Source organism: Bufo bufo, chromosome 11 (assembly GCF_905171765.1).
Source record: "Bufo bufo chromosome 11, aBufBuf1.1, whole genome shotgun sequence".
NCBI lineage: Eukaryota > Metazoa > Chordata > Amphibia > Anura > Bufonidae > Bufo > Bufo bufo.
In genome coordinates, this window is record NC_053399.1 from 18,868,974 (window position 1) to 18,895,579 (window position 26,606).

Below are 26,606 nucleotides of genomic sequence, written 5' to 3' on the forward strand. Positions count from 1 at the left end.
GACCGTTGTGCAGAAAACCATCATTGACACCTCCATTAAGGAGGGAAAGCCTCAAAAGGTAAATGCAAAAGAAGTTGGATGTTCCCAAAGTGCTGCATCAAAGCACATTAATAGAAAGTTATGTGGAATTAAAAGGTGCACAAGCAGCCTGGAGAGGATTGTCAGGAAAAGGCCATTCAAAAGTGTTGGGGACTTTCACAAGGAGTGGACTGAGGCTGGAGTTAGTGCATGAAGAGCCACCACACACAGACGGATCCTGGACATGGGCTTCAAATGTCGTATTCCTTTTGTCAAGCCTTTCCTGAACAACAAACAACGTCAGAAGCGTCTTACCTGGGCTAAAGAAAAAAAGAACTGCTCTGTTTCTCAGTGCTCCAAAGTCCTCTTTTCTGATGAGAGCAACTTTTGCATCTCATTTGAAAACCAAGGACCCAGAGTCTGGAGGAAGAACGGAGAGGCACACAATGCAAGATGCTTGAAGTCCAGTGTTAAGTTTCCACAGTCTGTGTTGATTTGGGGAGCCATGTCTTCTGCTGGTGTTGGTCCACTGTGCTTCATTAAGTCCAGAGTCAACGCAGCCGTCTACCAGGAGATTTTGGAGCACTTCATGCTTCCTTCCGCAGACGAGCTTTATGGAGATGGTGACTTCATTTTCCAGCAGGACTTGGCACCTGCCCACACTGCCAAAAATACCAAAACCTGGTTCAATGACCATGGGATTACTGTGCTTGATTGGCCAGCAAACTTGCCTGACCTGAACCCAATAGAGAATCTATGGGGCATTGCCAAGAGAAAGATGAGAGGCATGAGACCGAACAATGCAGAAGAGCTGAAGTCTTCCATAACACCTCAGCAGTGCCACATGCTGATAGCCTCCGTGTCACGCCGCACTGAGGGGCCCAAACCAAGTTCTGAGGACATATGCATGATTAGACTTTTCAGAGGTCCTACATTTTTAAGTGTTCTTGCATGGCAAGACCACTTACTGTTGTCTCACATATATATATTTTTATTATTTTAGCCAAATTTACCACCCTAACTCCTCCCACAGTTTTCACACTGCATAGACAGAAATATACCGAAACGTGCGGATTGTTCCCGATTGGTGTGCAATTACTTTGTGGAACGGTTCGCCGAATGGTTCACAAAATATCAGCGTTTTTGTGGTGAAATTGGTCCCATAGGAATGAATGGCGGAATGTTCAAAACTAGAGTGGGAGCTGAAAAAAGCTAGGACATGATTTCTAAACTGCCACCACTCCCTCATTTTCAAGCCGACCTACACAAATCTTATAACAAAACGTTCAGCTATCCCTGCTGCCACTAAAAATGTCCACGGCTAAGCCATAGTCATGATAGTTTTCACAATATGACCATTTGTTTGCAACTCACGCCGCCCGTTGACATTTATTGAAACTCCACTCTAGCCACCTCAAATTTGAAGGGCAATTTTTAAACTGCGACTTTGCCTTCATTTTTAATATTTCAGAGACATACTATGCATTATGTAGGTCTGGGTCTTGTGATTATCACAATATAAAGCACTTTACTGTAGGATTTATAATTTTTAAACTACAACCATTTGAAGATGGCAACCGCCAGTGAAGTGAGCAAGTTGGAGCAGTTTGTTTTTAACCGCTCTTCTCTGCCCTTGCAGTAGAGTGAGTTGCCATAGGAACCCAGTACAGATAGTGTGCTAGTACTAAAAAAATACCCCCTTACCTTTCAGATCAGACCCCATATCAAACCCCAGATGAGACCCCCATCTCAGACCAGACCTCCTTTAGACCTCTGTCAGACCCCATATCAGACTCGCATTAGACCTCCATGTCAGACCCAGCCCCAATATCAGACCTCAGATAAGACCCTCATTAGACCTCCAGACCCCCATTCGACCTCAGACCAGACCTCCAGACCCCTATTCAACCTCCAGACCCCCAATCAGACCCCCATTCGACCTCCAGACCCCCAATCAGACCCCAATTCGACCTCCAAACCCCAATCAGACCCCCATTCGACCTCCAGACCCCCAATCAGACCCCCATTAGACCTCTCCAGACCCCCATTAGACCTCTCTAGACGCCCAGTCAGACCCTTCAGACCCCCAATCAGACATTTCAGACCCCTTAGACCCCCAATAAGACCCTTCAGACCCCCAATCAGACTCTTCAGGCCCTTACTCAGACCCCCAATCAGACCCTTGAGGCCCCCATATCAGACCTACAGTCCCCCATTAGACCCTTCAGACCCCCATATCAGACCTCCAGTCCCCCCATTAGACCCTTCAGACCCCCATATCAGACCTCCAGTCCCCCCATTAGACGTCAGACCCCCATATCAGACCTCCAGTCCCTCCATTAGACTCTTTAGACTCCCATATCAGACCTCAGATCAGACTAAAATAATAAAATAACTTACCTCTCCTGCCCCCACTCTCTCTGTCCTGGCTCTCTTCTCAGGGCCCGCGCTGCAGTCACCTGACCTCCTGCAGCATGGAGTCAGAGTTCTGCAGACAGCCAGTGCAGAGCAGCGTGGGACCTGAGAAGAGCAAGCATGCTTAGGGGCCCGGTCGCAACTGGGACCGCTGCGACCCCTATAGCTACGCCAGTGAACTTACCAGCTACCTCCAGCATGTAACCATGCTAGCAATGGGAGGAGGGAGGACTGGCTGATATGGCCCCGGCCTCACAGGTGCACCTAAATGTAGCCTGTGGATGGAAAACAGGCTCATTTAAATTGGAGTTTATACACCTCCAGGGCTCTCTATATACAAACAAACAGCTAAGGGCTCAGACATGTCCTCCACAGTAGGATATGTTGGCTAATCTCTCAATTTTAACATCAGTATGAGGGTTTAGTAAGACCGCAGAGTGCACCTGTCTTTGCAAATATTATTATATTGTTATACTAGAACTGGGATGCTCAACCTGCGGCCCTCCAGCTGTTGTAAAACTACAACTCCCACCATGCCCTGCTGTAGGATGATAGCTGTAGGCTGTCCGAGCATGCTTGGAGTTGTAGTTTTGCAACAGTTGGAGGGCCGCAGGTTGAGCATCCCTGGGCTAGGATATGCCATTAATGTTAGGGCTCATGCAGACGACTGTTCCGTGCACTGGAGACCGCAATTTGCAACTTTCCACAGACAGATGCAGACCTATTCAACTTGAACGGGCCCATGATCCGTCTGCACTGCAAAAATATATAACAAGTTCTATATTTTTGTGGTGCGGAGGCATGGATAGAAACCCCACGGAAGCACTACACAGTGCCTCCGTTCCGCACCTTCAGGATTGCGTATCCATTCAAAGCCGTGATGCTTGCTGTGCACAAACAGCTGGGGCCCGTATATTGCGATACGGGCACGGCCGTCTGCATGAGCCCTTAGATAGATGCGGGTCATACCTCCTGGACCGCTCCTATGTCCCGAATAGGCTGTTGGAAGTGAAGGATAGCGCACTGCCCTTCATTCACTGCTATGGTAGTTCCTAAAATAATCAAGCTTTCTATTTTCAGAACTCCCTTGGAATGGAAAGCACTCTGCGCATGAGCGATGCACTCTCCTTCACTTTGGGGTGCCCGTTCTGAAGATAGGAGCAGGTCCCCGAGGTGGGACCCACACCTATCTGACATTTACAGCATATCCTAGCCATATGCCATCAGACTCTCAGATAACCCCTTTAATGGTACAGTGCACACTGTTTGGATTCTAATGTGTAATCCCTACCGTGGACGCAGCGGCGCTGGAGCTGTGGAGGGCGTTTTGGCCATCCGCCATTACAAGGTTAGGTCTTGTGACGGTCAGGGTGGAAATTGGTATTGCCGTGGCTTGTCTGTGTAGACACAAAGTGCATGACCATCTAGGTGTCCAAGGTTGTGCGTGGTCTGACATCTCAGCCCAATTCGTTTCTATAGAGCTGAGCTGCAATACCCGAGGCAACCCATGGACAGGTGTGGAGCTGTTTCTGGAAGAAAGCAGCTATGTTTTTATGGTCTTGTGCAACTTTTTTAATAACGAGAGTGAAAAGAATTGCTGCCGATGGCCCAATCCAAATAATGGCTTCATCTGTAGAGGTTAAATAAGAGGTTCAATGAGGCTTTAGGGACAAAGTTCAGGTGTGTGGGTTTCTATTTGATTTTTCTATCATGTAGCAGCAGTGGTCAAGGCTGTGTCCTCACTAAACAAATCCGGGCTGCAAAACTTCCTTTTTCCTTTGCCCTGTTGCATCCGACCCTTTTTACGTTCTATGGACATTTCCCAATCATCTGTAGGACTCATTCACAATTCATTGGATTATCAATTGTGGACATCCTTGCGGACATTCTTTTTACCCCCTAATGTATTTAAATAATGGGAATGTAGATCTAACATGAGTGACCTCCATTATTTTCTGGATTCCCTTACGTCCTACCAGCAGCACAGATGGGGTTAACTACCCCCCGTGGAATGGTAGGACCGGCAGAAGTTTAATGAGCCCAAGTACCAATAATAAACTTTACTCCCCTACAAAAGAAGGGAACCGCCCCCCAGCCCACTGTGTTATTTGCTGTCCTCCGGACAGGTGGACTGGCGGATCCCCCCTTTTCTCTGTTGTTTTTTTGGGGGGAAGCATGTATTCTTTTATACTGCTGGCTTCGGTAGTATTTCTCTTATATTTGCTCAAGCCCGGCTATCTTTTTGCGGGGCTGTTTTTTTCCTTTACCTCCCTCCTCTGTCTGTGTGGCGGTGCAGCGCTCCGCCTTGTCTCCGTCGGCGCCGCCATCTTCTGGAAGTGACGTCGGCCTCTCTGTAGTGATGTCCCGAACTATTCGCCGGCGAGCAGTTCCCGGCGAACATAGCTTGTTCGCCGCGGCGGGCGAACATATGCGATGTTCGGTCCGCCCCTATACATCATCATCATTGAGCAAACTTTGACCCTGTACCTCACAGTCAGCAGACACATTCCAGCCAATCAGCATACCCTCCCTCCCAGGCCCTCCCACCTCCAATCAAAAAGCAAGGACAGCATCCATCTTAGATTCATTCTGAAGCTGCAGTGTCGCAAATTCGACTAAGTTGTAATCGCAATGCGATTAATACAGGTTATAATAATCGCATTGCAAATTCAACTTAGAGCTGGGTTCCTAATGGTTGTATTGCTAGAATATAACGAAGATTGAGAATATAGTGCTATATTCGTTATATTCGTCAATTCTAGCAATACAACCATTAGGAACTTAGCTCTAAGTTGAATTCGCAATGCAATTAATGCAGGGTATATTAATCACATTGCGAATTCAACTTACCACACTCTGCGTCAACTACGTAATTTTCCATGGGAGTTTTGCCATGGATCCCCCTCCGGCATGCCACAGTCCAGGTGTTAGTCCCCTTGAAACAACTTTTCCATCACTTCCAGGGGCGGGATCTCTGCCCAAGGGGGGCGGAGCCTTGCCTATTTAAGGAGTCTCTGTTCTCATGCTCTTCCTCTGGCAGCACACGCTTCTCTCCAAGCTAGCTCCCAGAGCCTATCTAGTACATTGTACTCAGATTCCATTGCTACTAGCGGTTGCTTTCTATCGTTTCCCTCGGTGGGCCTCTGCTTACGTTTTTTTCTGGTATTCTTTTACTGGTGGCAGAATTTACTAATTCTTAATTCTTTACAGCTATGGCTTCACCTAGAGACCCGGATTCCCGGAAATCGGTTTCGAAGAGTAAACATCTGGCCTGTTTCGACTGCAGCGCTCTCCTGGACGAGAATTGTCCCTATTCCAGATGCGAAGGTTGTCGTAGGCCCCAACCATCTACTGAACCCACCATGCAAGAGATGAATGCGTGGGTTAAAGGATACGTGGATGAATCCATTGGACGAAAGGCTTCCTGCGCCCACCCAGGCACCTATGGATACCTCCGTGCCTGTCGAAAGACCCGCAGCCATATCATTGGTCTCTTCCTCTTCGACGAAGAGGAGTTAACCTCGTGTTTTTCCCCCCAGAAAAAACACAGAAGTTGTTAAAGTCCATCAGGTCAGAGGACCATGATGTTTACGCTGGGGAGTCCTCCGTTCCCGCCGGTTGGGCACAATGTGTCTTTAAGGTGGATGAGACCCTTCTTTCCGTCATGCGGATGGAATGGAAAAGGCCTGAGAAGGGTCCGGTCTTGACCAAAAAATTCAAGACCATGTTTCCCATGGCGAAATCCTTGATGGAATCGTGGGGTTCCGTTCCCAAGGTGGACATGGCTATTGCCAAATTGTCCAGACGCACTCTGGTGCTAGCAGACGATGTGCACTTTAAGAAGAAGCTATTCTGCAGCTGCAGCTTCTGCATCTACTGCTATTGCAGCCACTGAGTTTTCTTCCTTTCTCCGGGCCCGCCTAAACCAGATCCAGACGGATGTCGATTAGAGAATCTCGCGTGACGACATATTTCAAGACCGCTAATCTAGCGATGGATTTTCTGTGCGACAACACACAATTACAATAAAAATTCGGCCAAATCCATGGCCCTGGTGTCAGCAGCCCGCAGGCCATTATGGCTCAAACAATGGGTCGCTGACAATGCTTCCAAATATAACCTGTGCGGTCTCCCCTTTGAGCCGGACCGCTTGTTCGGCTCAGAATTAGATAAAATCATGGAGGGCCTCTCCGATAAGAAGGGCAAAAGTTTCTCCAGCAGCCCTTTCGGGGGCGGGGCAGGCTAGACCGTGGTTGTAGGTCTGGCCAACACGCAAGATCGCGTAGAGACTGGGGGGCGCAGCGAAGAAATACAAAGCGCCCTCGCAGAGGAGCCAAGGAGGCAAAGCCCTCGTGACTATGGGCCTCTCCGAGGCTCTTGGTTAACCCCCGCTACTCCTGCCGTCCTTCCAGAAGTATTTCAGATCCCTTGCCCCCTTGTACCTGTCGGGGGCGTCTGGCCCACTTCAAGGAAATTTGGGCCCAGGAAGTTCTGGACCCTTGGGTCCTAAAGGTTATATCCGAGGGCTACCTAATCAGCCTCAAATCTCCTCTCCCAGACAGATTCATCACCAACCAGCGCTTACAACCTGCCAAGCAGGCAATTCTGGAGTCCTACATTCAGGACTACATTCTCAAGGGAGCACTGGAGGAGGTTCCGGCAGGAGAACGGGGCTTAGGTATTTATTCTCCGGTTTTTCTAGTCCCCAAAAATCTGGAGATCTCCGGATGATTATCAATTTAAGATTTTTCAATCGATATATAAAGAAGGCAAAGTTTTGTATGGAAACTATCAGGTCAGTGGTTCACGTTCTCAATCCTGGAGACGTGATGGCAACTCTGGACCTCAAGGATGCGTATCTTCACATCTCGATCCATCCTGCTTCCAGAAAGTATCTCAGGATCGCGGTCCAGGTCTCGGGGGTTCGCAGGCACCTCCAGTTCGTTGCCTTGCCCTTCGGGATCTCTTCTGCTCCTCTCACCTTCACCAAGTTAGTGGTTTCGGTGGTGGCATCTTTGAGACTCCAGGGACTGACCATAATTCCTTATCTGGACGATTGGCTCCTAAAGGCCTCTTCGGTTCCTGTCCTTTCCCACCATCTTCATATTGCTATCTCCATTCTGGTCCGCCTAGGGTGGATCATCAACTGGCAGAAGTCGAACGTGAGCCCGTCGACTTCGGTAACTTACCTAGGGTTTATAGTCGACTCCGTTGGGATGTCCCTCCAGTTGACTCCAGAAAGAAAAACTCAGATTCAGGACCTGGCAAGGTTCTTATCTGTTTCTCGTCGAGTTCCAATCCGGACTCTCATGAAGATGTTGGCGCTCATGTCAGCGGCTGAGGATGCAGTCCCTTGGGCTCTGTGGCACCTCCGCCCTCTACAGTCGGAGGTCCTTTCCAAGTGGGATGGCAGCCCTGCCGGGCTAGATTCCTGGTGCTCCCTGTCTTGTCAAACCCGAAGCTCCCTGAGATGGTGGTTCCATCTCCCAGGCGGGAAGTCTATAACCCAGCCACCCTGGGTCATATTGACAACAGACGCGTCCCAAGTAGGCTGGGGCGCTCACCTAGACGATTCCCCAGTCCAGGGGACTTGGTCTCCTCAGGAGCGGCTACTCTCTTCTAATCTCCGCAAGATTCGAGCCATCCGGCTAGCCCTCCTTTACTTCGCCCCCCAAATATGGGGCAGGGCGGTGAAAGTACAGTCAGACAATATGACTGCGGTTCTGTACATCAACAAGCAGGGTGGCACAAGATCTCTACCCCTCCTTTCGGAGATCGGAATGATTCTTCGGTGGGCAGAGTCGAACCTTTCCCACCTGTCTGCCATCCACATTCGAGGTTCTCTCAATATGATCGTGGATCGCCGAGGTCTACCGACGATGGAGTGGTCCTTGCATCCGGAGATGTTCAGGCAGATAGTCCTCAAGTGTGGTTTGCCAGAGGTAGATCTCATGGCAACGAGGTTCAACGCCAAGGTGGAGAGGTTCTGCTCCCTCTACAGGGAGGACAACCCCCTGGCGATAGATGCTCTGTCAATACCGTGGAGGTTCAGGCTGGCTTACATCTTCCCTCCGTTTTCCATGATACCGAGGGTATTGATGAAAATCCATCAGGATCAGGCCTCGTGATAGCCATTATTCCGTTTTTGGCCAAAGAGATCCTGGTTTACCCAACTCATTCAGATGAGTCGAGGGCATTATTGGAGGCTCCCCCTTCAGCAGACCCTGGTGTCGTGGGACACTCATCTCTGCCCAGATCTGCACAGATTCAACCTGACAGCCTGGAAGTTGATCAGTCCCTTCCCAGAATAGAAGGACTCTCAGAGTCGGTCTTGAGAACATTGTCACATTCAAGAGCAGACTCTACCAAAAAAGCCTACTCCAGAATCATGAGGATCTTCTCGTCTTGGTGCGGTAGGTCTGGTACCTATAAACAGGTGGCATTTGCAGATCCGCCCCTCTCTGTGATACTTCAATTCCTGCAGGACATCCTTGACAAAGGCCTTGCTCCATCTACTCTGAAGGTCCAGATTTCTGCCATTTCGCCCTACCTCACAGATCCTATTCTCGGGACCCACTCATCAAACGTTTCCTCAAAGCAGCTGAAAGATTGAAGCCTACAGTACTGAAGCCCATCCCTCAGTGGGATTTATCAGTTGTTCTCAAGGGGTTTGCATTCCCCCCTTTCGAGCCTTTGGAGGAGGTAGATTTGAAATTTGTGACGTTGAAGTTGGTTTCTCCTACTGGCGGTAACCTCGGCCAAGAGGGTCTCAGAGCTTCAAGCTTTCTCGGCCCACGAACCCTATATCATTTTTCTACAAGACCGGGTTCTCCTAAGATTTCTTCCATACGTCAGGCCCAAGGTTCCATCGTTTCAAAACATCAACCAAGTTATTCAATTGCCAGTTTTGTATTCTCTTTCTACCTCCTTCAGAGATCCAGTCAAACATCCGTTGGATATCTCGAGATGCCTCCAGATCTATGTGGATAGATCTAGGGAGTTCAGGATAGATGAGAACCTCTTTATCCTGTTTGCCTGTAAGTCTAAAGGCCGTAAGGCATCCAAGACTTCTATTAGTCGCTGGATTAAGGAGGCCAAAAGAGAGTCCTTCGTTTCCCAGGCATTGGATCCATTGTTTTCCCTTAGTTCTAACAGCAGCACACAAATATTCCACCCTAGTAAAGTTATTCTTGCTATAAACACAGTAGGCTGGGGGGCGGTTCCCTCTTTTTGTAGGGGAGTAAAGTTTATTATTGGTACTTGGGCTCATTAAACTTCTGCCGGTCCTACCAGTCCATGGGGGGTAGTTAACCCCATCTGTGCTGCTGTTAGGACTAAGGGAAAACAAGTTATCGTTAGAAATTAACACATTTTCCTGTACAATTCCTCTCCATGCTTTTCATTGGCTGAGAGGGTTCAGTAAAAGATGTCTGAGGATATTGAGGGGGAGAGTCAGACCTCTGGGGCAAATGCTGTATGGGGCAGTAAGTAGAGGTCTTCTGGATATTGATGGATAGGTCATCAATTGTAAATCAGTGGGGGGGGGGGGGGGTCTGATTCCTGGCACCCCCAGCTGTTGTAAAGGGGCCTTCTCGCAGGATACGAATCATGGCTCCAGGGCCGGACTGGGACTGAAATTCAGCCCAGGCATTGTGCTCCCCAATGCCGCCCATACAGTATTAGAATGTATTGGCTCCGATCAGCTGAAGTTATTACTTCGCGAAGTCTCACGAGATTTCTCACAATAACTTCAGAAATTGATTTATACTGTAAAAAAAACATTTCCCGAACTCGGGTTCGGTTCCAAGATACCACTTGGAGCCAAACCCGAGTTCGGGAAATGTTTTTTTACAGTAAAAATAAATTTCTAAAGTTATTATGCAAAGTGTCGCGAGACTTCGCGAAGTTATAACTGCGGCTCATCGGAGCCAATACATTCTAATACTGTACGCTCACTCCGTACAGTATTGAAACAAAGTTTTATGCGAATTGACTTCGGATGTTACATCTTAATTCGATCCGCTCATCCCTAATAGCGGACATAAGCTCACTGCACATTTACAGGAAAACACATTACAAGGAAAAATGCTGCTTCTTAAAAGCCCATATATCCCTGTAATAGGCAAAGTGAGTGCAATTGATTTTTCAGAGACCCCAGTTGCCTGCGCAGACCCCCTTGTGTATGTCTCTTTCTGTTTCCAGGTCCATTTGCCTCTTTTTCTGAGAGGTGAAATAAGATTCTGCTCGTAGTATGGTTAATGAAAACCTGCTGCGACATTAGAGCAGTATTAGTGCCACCTGCTTCCTATTAACACGAGAACAGCTGAGCAACAAAACTTTATGAAGCTCAACAGAGACTCCTGAAACTGTGTAACCTGTCGGTATATTCCTCCCCAGACGCCATTTGTAGAGTGCGCGAGATTGGAAACGGTCGTGTAAGCGCGGGGAAGGGGGAGGGGCGCTGTGTTTACAGACCTAGTTGTAAGGTGTTATCAGTGGTAGAATTAGACTGTTATAGAGTGACAGACAGACATTTCTGCAGTTTACGAGCCTGAAAAGTCTACCCTGTGATTGGAAATGTCAGGTCCTCTTCAAAATGTCTGTTCACCTTCAAACCCCTTACATTTTGAACAGAAATGATTGACATAAACAGCAGAATCATTGTGTGCATACATTACTCATTCTGTACTCCTCCTTCGTTAAAATCTGTATTATACTCCAGAGCTGCACTCTCTATTCTGTTGGTGGAGTCACTGTGTACATACATTACTTATCCTGTACTGATCCTGAGTTACATCCTGTATTATACTCCAGAGCTGCACTCACTATTCTGCTGGTGCAGTCACTGTATACAAACATTACTTATCCTGTACTGATCCTGAGTTACATCCTGTATTATACTCCAGAGCTGCACTCACTGTTCTGCTGGTGCAGTCACTGTGTACATACATTACTTATCCTGTACTGATCCTGAGTTACATCCTGTATTATTCTCCAGAGCTGCACTCACTATTCTGCTGGTGCAGTCACTGTGTACATACATTACATTACTTATCCTGTACTGATCCTGAGTTACATCCTGTATTATACTCCAAAGCTGCACTCACTATTCTGCTGGTGCAGTCACTGTGTACATACATTACTTATACTCTACTGACCCAGAGTTACATCCTGTATTATACTCCAGAGCTGCACTCTCTATTCTGCTGGTGGAGTCAATGTGTACATACATTACTTATCCTGTACTGATCCTGAGTTACATCCTGTATTATACTCCAGAGCTGCACTCACTATTCTGCTGGTGGAGTCACTGTGTACATACATTACTTATCCTGTACTGATCCTGAGTTCTGTCCTGTATTCTACTCCAGAGCTGCACTCACTATTCTGCTGGTGCAGTCACTGTGTACATACATTACTTATCCTGTACTGATCCTGAGTTACATCCTGTATTATACTCCAGAGCTGCACTCACTATTCTGCTGGTGCAGTCACTGTGTACATACATTACTTATCCTGTACTGATCCTGAGGTACATCCTGTATTATACTCCAGAGCTGCACTCACTATTCTGCTGGTTTAGTCACTGTGTACATACATTACTTATCCTGTACTGACCCTGAGTTACATCCTGTATTATTCTCCAGAGCTGCACTCACTATTCTGCTGCTGGAGTCACTGTGTACATACATTACTTATCCTGTACTGATCCTGAGGTACATCCTGTATTATACTCCAGAGCTGCACTCACTATTCTGCTGGTGCAGTCACTGTGTACATACATTACTTATCCTGTACTGACCCTGAGTTACATCCTGTATTATTCTCCAGAGCTGCACTCACTATTCTGCTGCTGGAGTCACTGTGTACATACTGTACATTACCTATTCTGTACTGAGTTACACTAAAACTTCCCAGAATGCAAATCACTGGAGTAAACATGGTACAAAAACTGAAAAAGTAGAGACAATTTGTAGCTTTTAGCTCTGAAGTCTGCAGAATTGTAAATGCTGCTCTGGAGTTAAATAAAGTCTGTATCTCAGTATCAGAGTTGCCAACCCGAATTTTTCTTTTCTCTGGACAACTTATCCAAAATCACAGACAGCCTACATTTTTTATGGACAAATTGGAAAACCATAATAAAGGATAACGATTATAAGCACTACATGTGTCTCTAGCTCAATATACTGATAACTCATTACCTCCATTTACTGTCACCTGTAGAATCATGATAGTACCACCAAAATAATATAGTCATGTACCACCAGCCTAAAAAAAAAATCACTCACACATCAATCTTTTTTTTTTACGGACACAGGGAAAAAAATCACCTATTTTTATGGACTGTCCAGAAATTTCTGAACGGTTGGCAACCCTGCTCAGTATCTAAAGTCTTGAATGATATGAACCAGGAGCGGTGGAAATGCTGTGCCCATTTCAAAGCAACCCAAGATTTACCAGAAGTTCTTGGTTGAAGACCAGGTAGACACAGTGCCAAACGTGTCCACAGGTTGTGTGTGGTATTTCGGCATTGCTTCCTTCACCTCAGTGGAGCTAAGTAGCAATACCAAGCACCAACCATGGACTGGTGGCCATACATGATGCAACCTGGCTGCAGGAGCCACATGCAGATTACCAGTAAATGACAAGCTGCTCCTTTACTTGTCATTTGCAAACACATTCAAGTTATTTGGCAGGCTGGACCTATGTTTGCCATGGATATCTGTATGCCAATCACCCCTTAAGGGTGTATGAGCACCTATACATGCTGTTTGAATGAAACCATTTAGGACTCAAGCATAGACTAAACCTCACAGAAGGTAATCTGCTTCTCGGACTTTGGGGAATTCATTGTAGTCATCTCAAGACTGCATGGGATGGAAGAGGAAGTCGTAAACCTCCTTAAAAAACCATGGCTAGCTCAATGACTAGGTTCTCCCTTCATAACAGGGAGAGATTGAGGCTCAGCTATCTCCACCATGAATTTTATGACTGTTTGCGTCAGATATTAGCTATTCATTAAAATGTACATTTGTTTGTCCTGAAAATCTGGATTCAGTCTAATCTAACTAAATGTTAAAGGTCAAGGGTCCTACAAACTGCAGCCTAAGCAGTGCAAACATATGGAGAAGTTGAGTAGTTACATATTAGCTTGGATAAATGACCCTCTGTTGCAATAAGTCCATCCTGTTCATAGAGATCATTGATTTTATCGAGTATTTTGTCCAGAATAACCAACTGCCTGTCCAGCCATATCACAATATTAAAAGGGCTATTTCTAAATGTACAAAATCTATTTTAAAAAACACATTTTCAGGTATTCTGTGTCCATAAACAAAAAATACCCTTTTTGCCCTTTTTGGACCTAATTTTATTTTTATTTTTTACCAGAATGGCTATGTATAGCGTATCTTGCTCTAGAGGACTTGACATGTCTGTGCATTACACAGATGGTCCATTGTCTGGACAGTAATACCTTACCTCCCCTATGGTGGTGCTAGAGATAAATTGAAGACTTGTACAAGAAAAACACTCAAGCGGCACTCACCAAGAAAAAATGGGTTCCTTTATTCCAGTCTTGTGACATAAGTTTAGGCATAGGGCGGATCAACATACCGCAGGCGTAAGACTTGTGGCGACGGCCGTTTCACGCCTCAGCGCTTCCTCAGGCCACTGACCTTCTGACGTACAGACGTCATCCTTATGCGTTGAAATCTCCACCTGACGCATAATGGTGACGTCATGGGATATTCAACACAACACATAAAAACATATAACTTAAAAACAGAAAAACATCAGGATACAAAAAGGTACGTTATAGGAAAACTTCTAGATAGTTTCTATCATTTAAGCCTAATGGGCCCATAGCTCCGGATCTCAGGATCCATCTTGCCTCCCTTCTCAAGAGCTTGTGATGCCTATCGCCCCCTTGTGGTGGATTACATACTAGCTTGATTCCTGCAAATCTCAGAACCCTACTATCACTATCGTGTTCAAGTCTTACATGTTCTATCAATCGTGGACACCCTTTCCCTGTCCTAATGGAGTTCAAATGCTCTCTAAATCTCTAATTCATGTCCCTAATAACTCATGTTATATATTGTATATATTTTCTGTTGACAACCCTTTTGTGTCCCATGTAAAATTATATCTAAGATTTAGAGATGATGTCTTCATGATTTGGTACGGCTCCAAAATTCTGTTCAAGGAGATGGTAGAACATTTGAATACAGTGACCAACATGAACATGAGGTTTACCCATAATTTTGGAGGGTCCAAATTAGAATTTCTGGATGTAATAGTGTTGGAGAAGGGGGGTGAGCTGGTCACTGAGGCCTATCGTAAGCCAACAGCTACCAATTCACTGTTACATTATTCGAGATATCACCCAGAAACTGTGAAGAAGATTGAGAAGAATAAATAGGGCAGAAGAGAGCTTTAGGGTACAATCCTCAGACCTAAAGAAACGTCTATTAGCCAGGGGTTATCCTATAACATTATTGAATGATGCACTGCAAAAAGCAGCGGCGGTTGATAGGGTCGCAGCACTTGAAGGTAATGCAAAATCTAGAAAGCAGGCTGAGAACCAGAAACGCTTTGTTTTTTCTTTTAAATACAGATCAAATCCGAAGAGTGATAAAGGAGAATTGGGATATAGTGGATAAAGATGAGAGTTTAAAAGAAATGAAAGGATCAGTTCCATTAGTGGCCTTTAGGAAATGTAATACGATAAAATACAAATTGGTCAGGAGTCGCTTTGTAGAACCAAAAATAGACATGTTGTTGAAGGATTGGGAACCTACTGGGAATTGTTCATACTGTCTGTAAGTACAATCCCCAATGGGACCTGTTAGACTTTGGGGGCCTACAGTATATACAGTTAATACATTGATTACTTGTAGGAGTAAATATGTTGTATATCTGGTTTCATGTGCATGTGGCAGATTCTATATAGGTAAAACTATTAGAAACATGAATGAGAGATTTAGAGAGCATCTGAACTCCATTAGGACAGGGAAAGGGTGTCCACGATTAAAAGAACATGTAAGACTTGAACACAATAGTGATAGTAGGGTTCTGAGATTTGCAGGAATCGAGCTAGTATGTAATCCACCACAAGGGGGCGATAGGCATCGCAAGCTCGTGAGAAGGGAGGCAAGATGGATCCTGAGATCCGGAGCTATGGGCCCATTAGGCTTAAATGATAGAAACGATCTACGAGTTTTCCTATAATGTACCTTTTTGTATCCTGATGTTTTTCTGTTTTTAAGTTATATGTTTTTATGTGTTGTGTTGAATCCCCCGTGACGTCACCATTATGCATCACGTGGAGATTTCAAGGATGTCAGAACGTCAGTGGCCTGAGGAAGCGCTGAGGCGCGAAACGGCCGCCGCCACGAGTCTTACGCCTGCGGTATCTTGATCCGCCCCATGCCTAAAAGGATCGCCCAAAGTATAAAGGCTCGGACACAGATATCTATGCAGGAAAGAAGAGTTGGACTCAGTTGCTGCCCCAGGCTCAGGAAGTGGCTCAAGGTGGTGACCAGCTCACAGTTTGCTGCTCAGAGTAGTGTGCACGCTCACGTCCTACCCATGGCTCAGATGTTGAACCTGGAGGAGACACAGGCAGTGCCCCTGTGTGGTGATACACAAGACATGCGTGGTGATGGGCCAAGCATTTGGGACAGTGTCCTGTGGAGCTTGGAGAGTATGATCCGACTCATGATGGTCTGCAGTCATGTGGTTAACATGTGACAGTTGCTGGAAGGAGGTCACCTCAAGATACATTAGAAGGGGCCACTAAATTATATCAAGAATATGGATGATGTAGAAATATTTATAGGGATAATTACTTGTAATCTGAATTATCTTTACTTTGTGTAAAGTCTTATATCTGGACTTCTCCAAAGCATTTGACACTGTACCACATAAAAGGTTAGTAGATAAAATGAGAATGCTTGGACCTGGAGAAAACGTCTGTATGTGGGTAAGTAACTGGCTGAGGGATAGAAAACAGAGGGTGGTTATTAACGGTACACACTCAGATTGGGTCACTGTCACTAGTGGAGTACCTCAGGGGTCAGTATTGGGCCCTATTCTCTTCAATATATTTATTAATGATCTTGTAGAAGGCTTGCACAGAAAAATATAAATTTTTGCAGATGACACTAAACTGTGTAAAATAATTAGGACAGTATATAATATATATATTACAGATGACAGCAGATGGATCTGGATAGATTGGAGGCTTGGGCAGATAAGTGGCAGATGAGGTTTAACACTGACAAATGTAAGGTTATGCACATGGGAAGGAATAATGCAAGTCACCCGTACATACTAAATGGTAAAACACTCGGTAACACTGACATGGAAAAGGATCTAGGAATTTTGGTGAACTGCAAACTAAGCTGTAAAAACCAGTGTCAGGCAGCTGCTGCCAAGGCCAATAAGATAATGGGTTGCATCAGAAGGGGCATATATGCCCGTGATGAGAACACAGTCCTACCACTTTACAAATCACTAGTCAGACCACACATGGAGTACTGTGTACAGTTCTGGGCTCCTGTGAACAAGGCAGACATAGCAGAGCTGGAGAGGGTTCAGAGGAGGGCAATGGTGGGGGACTACAGTTCCCTGAAAGATGATCAAAATTAGGGTTATTCACTTTAGAAATAAGACGACTGAGGGGAGATCTAATTACTATGTATAAATATATAAGGGGTCAGTACAGAGATCTCTCCCCATCATCTATTTATCCCCAGGACTGTGACGAGGGGACATCCTCTGCGTCTGGAGGAAAGAAGGTTTGTACACAAACATAGAAGAGGATTCTTTACGGTAAGAGCAGTGAGACTATGGAGCTCTCTGCCTGAGGAGGTGGTGATGGTGAGCACAATAAAGGAATTCAAGAGGGGCCTGGATCTATTTCTGGAGTGTAATAATATTACAGGCTATGGCTACTAGAGAGGGGTCGTTGATCCAGGGAGTTATTCTGATGCCTGATTGAGTCGGGAAGGAATTTTTAACCCTAAAGTGAGGAAAATTGGCTTCTACCTCACAGGGTTTTTGTGCCTTCCTCTGGATCAACTTGCAGGATAACAGGCCGAACTGAAAGGACAAGTGTATTTTTTCAGCCTTATAAACTATGTTACTATGCTGTGTCACCCCCTAAAAGAGCTACCTCCCCTACAATCTTAAAACTTTTTGATTCCACTTATAGACAACAAAGCCCTTCCCCTAACTCATCCTCTGTTCTACTGGCTTCTTTCTTTGCAGTGTCCCTGCCATATTGATGCCGCTATTTACAACCAACTTTTGGACTCCCCCAACAAGCTCACACAGAGCCCCAGCCAACTCATGTAATAAACCCCCACCCGCAGGCTGACACCACACACTCCAGCCTGGTATTGGACATGTCAGGATCCAGTATGGTAGCATCAGGAGCCAAGGAGGCACAAGAATATCTGATGATAGCTGAGTGGCCTGGTCTAAAGTTAGATTTTTTTTTCCCATTACATATGGTGTCTGGTGGAGGGTCTGTTTAATTTAGGGGATCTATGTACTTATAACATTTTGGAGTCTGGTCTAGGGTCTGATTCATTTAGTTGCTTGTCTAGGATCTGATTAAAGGGGTATCTCTATATTGTGATATTGTGACGTGACCATTTGGCCTCTAGGCCAACCCACCATTCCTAAAATAAAGGGGCTTTAACTCTGGTTTAGCTATTTAAATTGGTTTTCACTGCAGTTCCTTAGACAGCAGGGGCAAGGGGCTTCAATGGAAAGAAATACATTGATGCAAATGCAGCTCTAAATGAGTGCTGTGGCCCCTTCATTTTCATGGTTGGGAATCTCAGAGGTCAGACACTCATTAATTGTAAATTGATGACATAACATAGTAGCCATGATTTTATTTGTTTGGAATACCTTTTGAATATAAAAGTATTGTCTTGAGTGTAATCCATTGTTTTATAGTGATGAGCGGCATAGACAATATTTGAATTTGTGATATTTCGCAAATTTTTAACTGAATATTCGCCATAAATTTGCAAATTCAAGAATTCGTGATTGCAAAAAACAGCAATGTTATATGCGCGTATTGCACACACAATTTCCTTACCTATTACATACAATCATAAAAAGGCTTTATGCTAAAAGCCAGGTATGTGCAAACCAGCAACCTATCTATGAGACAGGTACAGTCAGCATACCTTACAATGGCAACCTTGTGCACTATGATACATTCAAAACCAGCTCTTATCTGACTAAGAGCCAGTAAGCCTCAAAGTTGCCTGATTTGAGTTGGATGGCTTGGGGGACCTGCGCACCTAGATCATTATCATTAGGGTAACAAAAATTGAAATTTTTTCTTTTGGATGCCAGCTAACTCTTCTCTCACTGCTTAGAAGGGCTGCATAAAAATTAGCAGTTTTCTAATTGTCCTAATATTATATTCAATAACCTTTCGATACTGTTTTGTCATGTAATCTCATTTGCCTAAACTTGGGCATATGAGAAAGACATGCAAATGAGCAGAATCTGCCTTGTTTTTCAGCTGAAACACTATTTGCATGTCTTTCCCATATGCCCAAGTTTAAGTGAGAAAAGATTATAGGTTTATCTAGTGATAAAAAAAATCTAGAATATTCGCTATTACGAAGATATAGCATTATATTCTAGATCTTTGCGAATTCTCGAAGTGCCAATATTCGCGATAAAAATTTGCGATTAGACTATTTGTGATCAACATTATTGTTTTATCTAATCTATTCAATCGTCAAGAGAAGTCATTGTGGAGGTCTGAGCTGGATGGAGAAGAAAAGGTGGCAGAACATTATCGATAAGAAAAGCCATCACTATGTACAATTGCTGTGTATGTTGACTGTGACTTGTCAGTTTAGTGCTGTATTCTTTTGTATGCTCTGCACCGTGAAAATATTCTGCACCTGTGTAGCTCTAGTATCTGATGACTACATGGTCATCGTATGGCAGAATTATTGGTTATCTAGAGACTTGTATAGTACTTGTATAGTATTATGGTTAGCACCAAGGATTCAGCAATCTATGGCCAAACACATACTAACCACATCCCCCATGTAGCTTGACATGACCAGAGGACCAGAAAGTTGGAGACAGAATAATGAATATAATGGACTCATCCAAAGGCCAAATCTATGAAATAAAATCACGACTGAGATAACTTTTTTTCTTTTTTTTAATCCTGTTTTCCAGCTGCTTGCAAAAATCTGTTTTGCCCCTTTTAACCATACATCACTGGATTTCAAGCTCCCATGTGGGGCCACATATTTTTTTTTTTTACATTGAGACAACTCAAAACAAATAGACTCAATTGACTAATTGACTACATTTGCCAAATGTAAACCTACAGCCCTGAGGTTATATCGTTAATGATTATAGGACACAGCCTTCACAAGAGATGCGTCCATTGTCCTATATAAAGTCATCATTGCTGCTGTAGGAGCCTACCAAAGCCTGGTGGATCCAGGAAAATTGTGAGTACAGAACTATTATATATATATATATATATATATATATATATATATACCGTATATATTTATCTTATTTACACCTTTGTTGAGTTTAGGGATTTTCATATTTTTCATGATTATGAGAAGATATTGAAGGTTGATGTCCAGAATTAGAAAAATATGGTTGTGTTACACCTGTATACAGGTGGTCTGTAGAACAGCAGCACAGCTCCGTTCACTTCAATGGAGCTAAGATGCAATAGCAGACTCAGCGCATGGATTGGACAGGTGTGGTACTATTACTGGAAGAAAGCAGTAATGTTTTTTTGCAATTTTGAAAAACCTTTTTAAAGTCATTTCGAAATTTGTGCTATATAGAAAGCATCTCCTGCCATTAGTAATGGGTGATCAAAGATATTGGTACTTGTGATTTTCTCAAGGTTCGGAGACTCAATCAAGTGCATTTCAAAACTAGGATGCAGATGTAGCTTGCCTGAAAATTTCAGGTGGGCAGGGAAGGCTATAGATGGGGTTTATCATCTGCACCTGTAAAGTAAACCCTGGTAGGTTCTTGGGCACTGCCTGACTGCTCCCTTTATCCCTGTTGGACGCTATGTTATCAGCATGAATATGCTTAGCCGCCATGAATGGTCAATGTCTTCCTCAACCGTTACTTCTCTTCATTACCCAGATATTTAAACATTCTTACCAAAAGTCAAGCCGATTGTTGTACTACACACAACCTGCTAATTCAGTTTCTGATGGGGCAAATCCAAATTAACTGACTATACTTATTATCAACCCTAAAACTATGTCATTATTGTGGGGTGCTACTCTGGGGGTAAATAGACAATGTAATTATTACTTTGTTATATTGAAGAATATCTTCTTTGTCTTTCAGAAACATGAGAGTCCTTCTGCTTGTGGGAGTTGCTCTACTTATCACCTTGGCCTTTGCCGATCACCGTAAGGGTCATCGTAAACAAGACAAAGATGATCATGATGACAAAGACAGCCATGACCACAGGGATCACCATAATCGCAAACATGGCCATCACAAGAAGGGGGAACACCGTGGGGAACACCGTGGGGAACACCGTGACAAAAAGCGCCACCATCACCATAATGAGTCCTTGCCCTGCCACAAGATAGCTGATTACAATTCAAAATTCTCCTTTGACCTGTTTCGGCAGCTAGCTCTAGATTATCCTTCTGAGAACATTGTCTTCTCCCCTGTCAGTATTTCTACTGCATTTGCTTTCCTGTCCCTTGGTGCTAAGGCTCAGACCCACTCACAAATCATTGAAGGACTCCGTTTTAACAGCTCTGAGATCTCAGAACAAGAAATTCATGAAGGTTTCCATCATCTTCTGCATCTCCTGAATGATGTGGACAGGGAGCTGCAGCTCAGCGGTGGGAATGCTCTCTTCATTTCCAAGGAACGCAATATTCTCCAGACGTTCTTAGATGAAGCCAAGAAGCTCTACCACTCAGAGGCGTTTTCTACTGATTTTAAAAACACAGAAGAAGCAAAGAATCAGATTAACAGTTATGTGGAGAAAAAAACCAATGGCAAGATTGCTGAGCTGCTGGACAGTGTAGACCAGGATGCCATTTTTGTCCTTATCAACTACATTTATTTCAGAGGTAATTTATTACTTTATACAGCAACACATAACCTACCACCCCTGTTAAACCTGTCTCCTTCTAACCTTAGTAGTACCTCTTGGCTTACTTCTTGAAGAAAAGTCATCACAAGATAGGGAGAACACTGAATAATTACAGCTCTTGGCACTAATGATTGGTCAAGAAGTATTGCTCAAGAAATATCACTTGGAGGTTATGGTATATTGCACGAGCAGATGGGTCAAGCCTCAGTTTCAACTCCAGTCAGGCTGTTCATTGGGTGTATATAGCATCTGTCAAAGAATATCACAGCTCAGCTGGTTTCATACCATACAATAACCTCAGATTAATTTTGTCTTCACAGGAAAATGGGAAAATCCATTTGAAGAGGAATGGACAAAAGAGGGAGATTTTCACGTCAACGAGAACACAACGGTGAAGGTGCCTTTCATGAGCAGAACAGGAATGTACAATGCGGCCTTCACTGATGAGGCCACCGTGGTCTCCATACCGTATAAAGGAAACGCTGCTGCTTTATTCGTCCTGCCAAATGAGGGGAAATTGTCAGAAGTAGAACAAAATTTTAACAAAGAATCAATTAAAACGTGGAAGAAATCATTTCATAGACGGTAAGGGAGTATCTCTATCTATCTATCTATCTATCTATCTATCTATCTATCTATCTATCTATCTATATCTATCTCTCTCTCATATCTATCTATCTATCTATCTATCTCATATCTATCTATCTATCTATCTATCTATCTATCTATCTATCTATCTATCTATCTATCTATCTATCTATCTACCTATGAACACATTATGTCAGCAGCTTTGAAATATTACTGTTACTGGGGAGAAGTTGCAGCCATAGTCAGTTGCAATAATTCCATTACAGATCGCTCCATGTTTGGATGTTTTTGACTATGAAGGATCTGCCCATTGTCCTATGGCGTTCATTATTTGCATATCATCTGTTGTTCTTTTCACACAGGTTGGTGGACTTATACCTCCCCAAATTCTCCGTCTCCGGCACTGTCAACCTGAAAGAAACATTAAGCAAGTTGGGCATAGAAGACGTTTTCTCAGACAGCGCTGATCTTTCTGGTATCACTGGAGAACCCAACGCAAAGATTTCTAAGGTGAGATCTATCAATCCATCTATCTAATATCTATATATACCATATTGGTCTATCTGAATCTATCTATTGATCTATCCAGGGGCGTAGCTAAAGGCTCATGGGCCCTGGTGCAAGAGTTCAGCTTGGGCCCCACTTACCTCAGTGCTTTGTGGCCAGGGGCAGGAAAGCTCATAGCCTTCATGCTGCCTGAGGCAAAAATTGAAACGGCACCATGCCAAATTCATCACCTAACCCTTTCCATCCAGCCAGAGGTGTAACTTGACCAGCATGCACTTTCTATAATACTGTCGTCTTCTTATGCGGCACAAGGGTCTTTGGGCCCCCTCAGGCTCCTGGGTCCGGTAGCGACTTCTACCTCTGCACCGCCTATAGCTACTCTCCTGGAACTATCTAGCTATCTGTCTGTTGATGGCTCAGTAGTTAGTACTGGTGCTTTGCAGTTCTGGGGCCCCAGAAGGCAAACTCTGCATGGGTTTCCCCCCCCCCCCCACACTCCAAAGACATGCTGACAAGGAATTTAGATTGTCAGCTCTACTGGGGACAACGATTTCTAATGATAATATCTGTAAAGTGCGGTGGAATACGTTAGCGCTTTGTAAGTTAGCAAAATAAATATCTATCCACTGGAAAATGTAATATTTTTTTTTCTCTCAACCTCCATAGGCTATCCATAAGGCCGTACTTAGTGTTGATGAGAGGGGGACAGAAGCGGCAGCCACCACCGCACTGGAGGCAATCCCCATGATGCTTCCTCCTCGTATTACATTTAATCGTCCTTTCCTTATCTCAGTGTATGACTACAAATCTCAAAGCGTTCTCTTCACCGGAAGAATTGCCAACCCACAGGAATGATTCTCTCCTAAACTTTTCTTTAATAAAATATTACAATGTATCAGGGCTATTATTTATTTTTTGATATTCAGATACTTTTTCCCTTCTCATGAAATCCTGTAGCTCCTCTGCTGATCCTAATGAAGGAAGCAGCCGTCAGTTCACAGCCGCTCCATAAAGTCCATAGAGATTTCTATTATAGAAATTGGGGTAAGAAATAAAAGACAAGGGGACAGAAAGAATAATAGGTGATCACAGGAAGATGCCAAAAAATTCAGGGGTAACGCGGTAAATGACCGCTGGACACTGGGGCGTTGCTCATCAAACTACTAGACACGTTTCCCGAAGACGAGTGGGTAGGTCCCATCAAACTCCTCCATTTATAAGCCTTTACAAAGTCTATGACACATAACTCTTTGTTAGGGGCAGTGGCGTAGCGTGGGGGGTCGTTGCCCAATTACGTGAGGTGAGGCGATCTCCTCAGGTGGCCCTGGTGACAATTGGCGGGCACAGGGAAATGAGCGCTTCCATTGTGGAAGCACTCATCTCCATCGTCATATGTATCGCTGTCCTCGGGACAGCGACACAGATGGATGTGCTGCGGCGCGATGACATCATCGCGCCGCCTGAGCCGTACAGCGCAGGACACAGGCTGGAAGAGGCCTGCATCGCATTGCTGCCAGCCTGATGGAGGTGGGGGAGGGGGGCTATTTAGCATTCCCTTCTAACTTTCATGGTGGAGACTGGCTACAAAGATTAGCTGCAGCTCTGAGGAATTTCGTGGGGTCATCAACCTGCACCCCCATTGATCAGGTGTTTGGAAGTAGGACTAGTGCTAGAAATAGGCACTGTAGTAACCAGACCTTAATATTATTCAGTGGACAGAGCTCTGTAGTCCACGTGCTATTGCAACCCCTCAGTAGCCTATCGGTGGAGGTATGTGGTGACCGTTGACCTATCATAGGAAAACGTCATCAATTGTTGCATCCTAGAGAACCTCTTTAGACCATAACTAAAACATTAAAGGGCAATACGCCAGTCTTAATAAAGCTCTAAGCTGGCTGTGGATCTGCCGGAGTTAGGAAGAGGCGCTGACCTCTCCATAACTTCGGCGTATCCAGCGCCTCTTCTAAATGTAAGTGAGGGTACAATGTCAGTGCGTCTTATGGGGCGAAAACTAATGAACACTTCCATTATAGAAACACTCATTAGTACAGGAGGAGCGGGAAGCTGTGAATGCAGAGCTTCCTATGTGGACTGTGTACTCACCGCTTTCTGGTCTACTCCTGCAGGCACTGCACACTGTGCTGTGACCCGCGCACAGTGTGAGGATGTCTGCGCACTCTGTGACCTCACTCTGTGCCAGTGGCGTAGGGACCGCCATAGCAACCATAGCAGTGGCTATGGGGCCCTACGCCACTGGGGGCCCGTCCGGACCGCATTCATCTATTATTATTTTTTTTATTAACACACACAGGCAGCCAGGCTCGACCGCCTGCCCAGTGTAGTGGGCGGGGCGCGGGCGGTCCGCGGCCCGGGCCTGGCTGGAGGGAAGCCAAGGAGTAGTCAGGTCAGGACTGGAGCAGGCGGGCCTGGGGCGCACTGCCGCACGGGCAGAAGATGAGGTAGGTGGTGGAGGGGGCCGGAACGGGGGCGTACCTGTGGGTTGGCCACTCTGTGAGGTCTGCTGTAGTGTTGGATACAGTTCAGCAGAACTTGGCGGTGCAGGTATGGCAGCTGTAATATGGCTATAGGAAACTGTATAATAATACTTTTGTCCTTTTTTAACACAAAACCATGTAACATCACATGGATATTTTGGCTAATACAGTACCACACTATTTCTGCTACACATCCTTTAAAAAAAGAGGTTCAGCAGCAGCGTGTATTATGCAATTTTGTGTTCCAGTTGCTGCAAAACAGCATAACACACTTCAGAGGCTGCAGGAGGATGGCGGACAGGCTACAATAGTGAGAACATACGTACCGGACCAGAACCTGATATATAGCTGCTCGATCCTAGTGGCTGAAGGACCTGCGAGGATGTCACAGTCATGTGATCAATTACAAGAGGGGCGGAGTTTAGTGTGGAGGGGATACTAAAGAGTGAGTGAGTGGAGGACCTGTGGTGATGTCACCCGGAGGCGGAGCCAGGCACCAGCGCCAAAGCGCAGGAAAGATTTCCTCCTTGTAACTAGAGGGAGGAGGCGGACTCAGGCGGTGGAGGGCGCCGGGCCGGGGGTGTACCCAAAGAACTTATGATTTCTGAGATACTTGATCTGAATTCTGAAGTTAAAATGAGCTGCCTGCAGAGTGGGGCCCCCAAGAGAAGCAAGGGGCGCCCTCCTTATCATTGCAGGTCTGCAGGCAGCTCTTTTTAACTTCAGAATTCAGATTATCAGACTCTCACTAATTACAAATTTACAGCACACACCCTGGCCTGTAGTGTCCACCATCAGACAGGGGAGGGAAGAAACCCCAGAACTAGAGTGTGCCCCCCAACTTGGGGGGCACACTGACACTCTAGTTCTGGGCTTTCTTTTCTTCCCTCCCCTGTCTGATGGTGGACACTACAGGCCAGGGTGTGTGTGCTGTAATTAGTAAGTGAGAGTCTGATGATCTGAAGTTAAAAAGAGATGCCAGCAGTGATAAGGAGGGCGCCCTTTCCTTCTTTTGGGGGGCACACTCTAGTTCTGGGGTTTCTTACCCCCCCCCCCCCCCGCCCCCTTATATGACAGATTAAGGGTACTTTTACACTTGTGGCAGGACGGATCCGGCAGGCTGTTCAGCCTGTCGGATCCGTCCTGCCGCTATTTCACTGGACTGCTGCTCCATCCCCATTGACTATTATGGGGATGGGGACGGAGCTCCGGCGCAGCATGGCACTGCGCGGTGAGAGGCCACCGGACGAAAAAGTCGGACTTGCAGTACTTTTCGTCCGCCAGCCTTTCACCGCACAATGCCGCGCTGCACCGGAGCTCCGTCCCCGTTTCCACTATAGTCAATGGGGATGGAGTGGCGGCAAGGCAAAATAGTGGCAGGACGGATCCGACAGGCTGAACAGCCTGTCGGATCTGTCCTGCCG

At 45.3% G+C, this 26,606-nt stretch overlaps 1 protein-coding gene across 1 annotated transcript in view; it reads left to right on the plus strand.

Annotated features, from left to right (window-relative positions):
• Positions 1-23,579, plus strand: part of LOC120982609 (alpha-1-antitrypsin-like) — a 45,290-nt gene extending 21,711 nt beyond the window's left edge. The window contains exons 2-5 of the mRNA XM_040412884.1: positions 20,824-21,569; positions 21,913-22,177; positions 22,543-22,690; positions 23,354-23,579. Of these exons, the coding sequence (XP_040268818.1) occupies positions 20,824-21,569; positions 21,913-22,177; positions 22,543-22,690; positions 23,354-23,542 (1,348 nt within the window). The 3' untranslated portion in view covers positions 23,543-23,579. The remainder of the gene's footprint in view (positions 1-20,823; positions 21,570-21,912; positions 22,178-22,542; positions 22,691-23,353) is intronic.
• Positions 23,580-26,606: the final 3,027 nt, after the last annotated feature.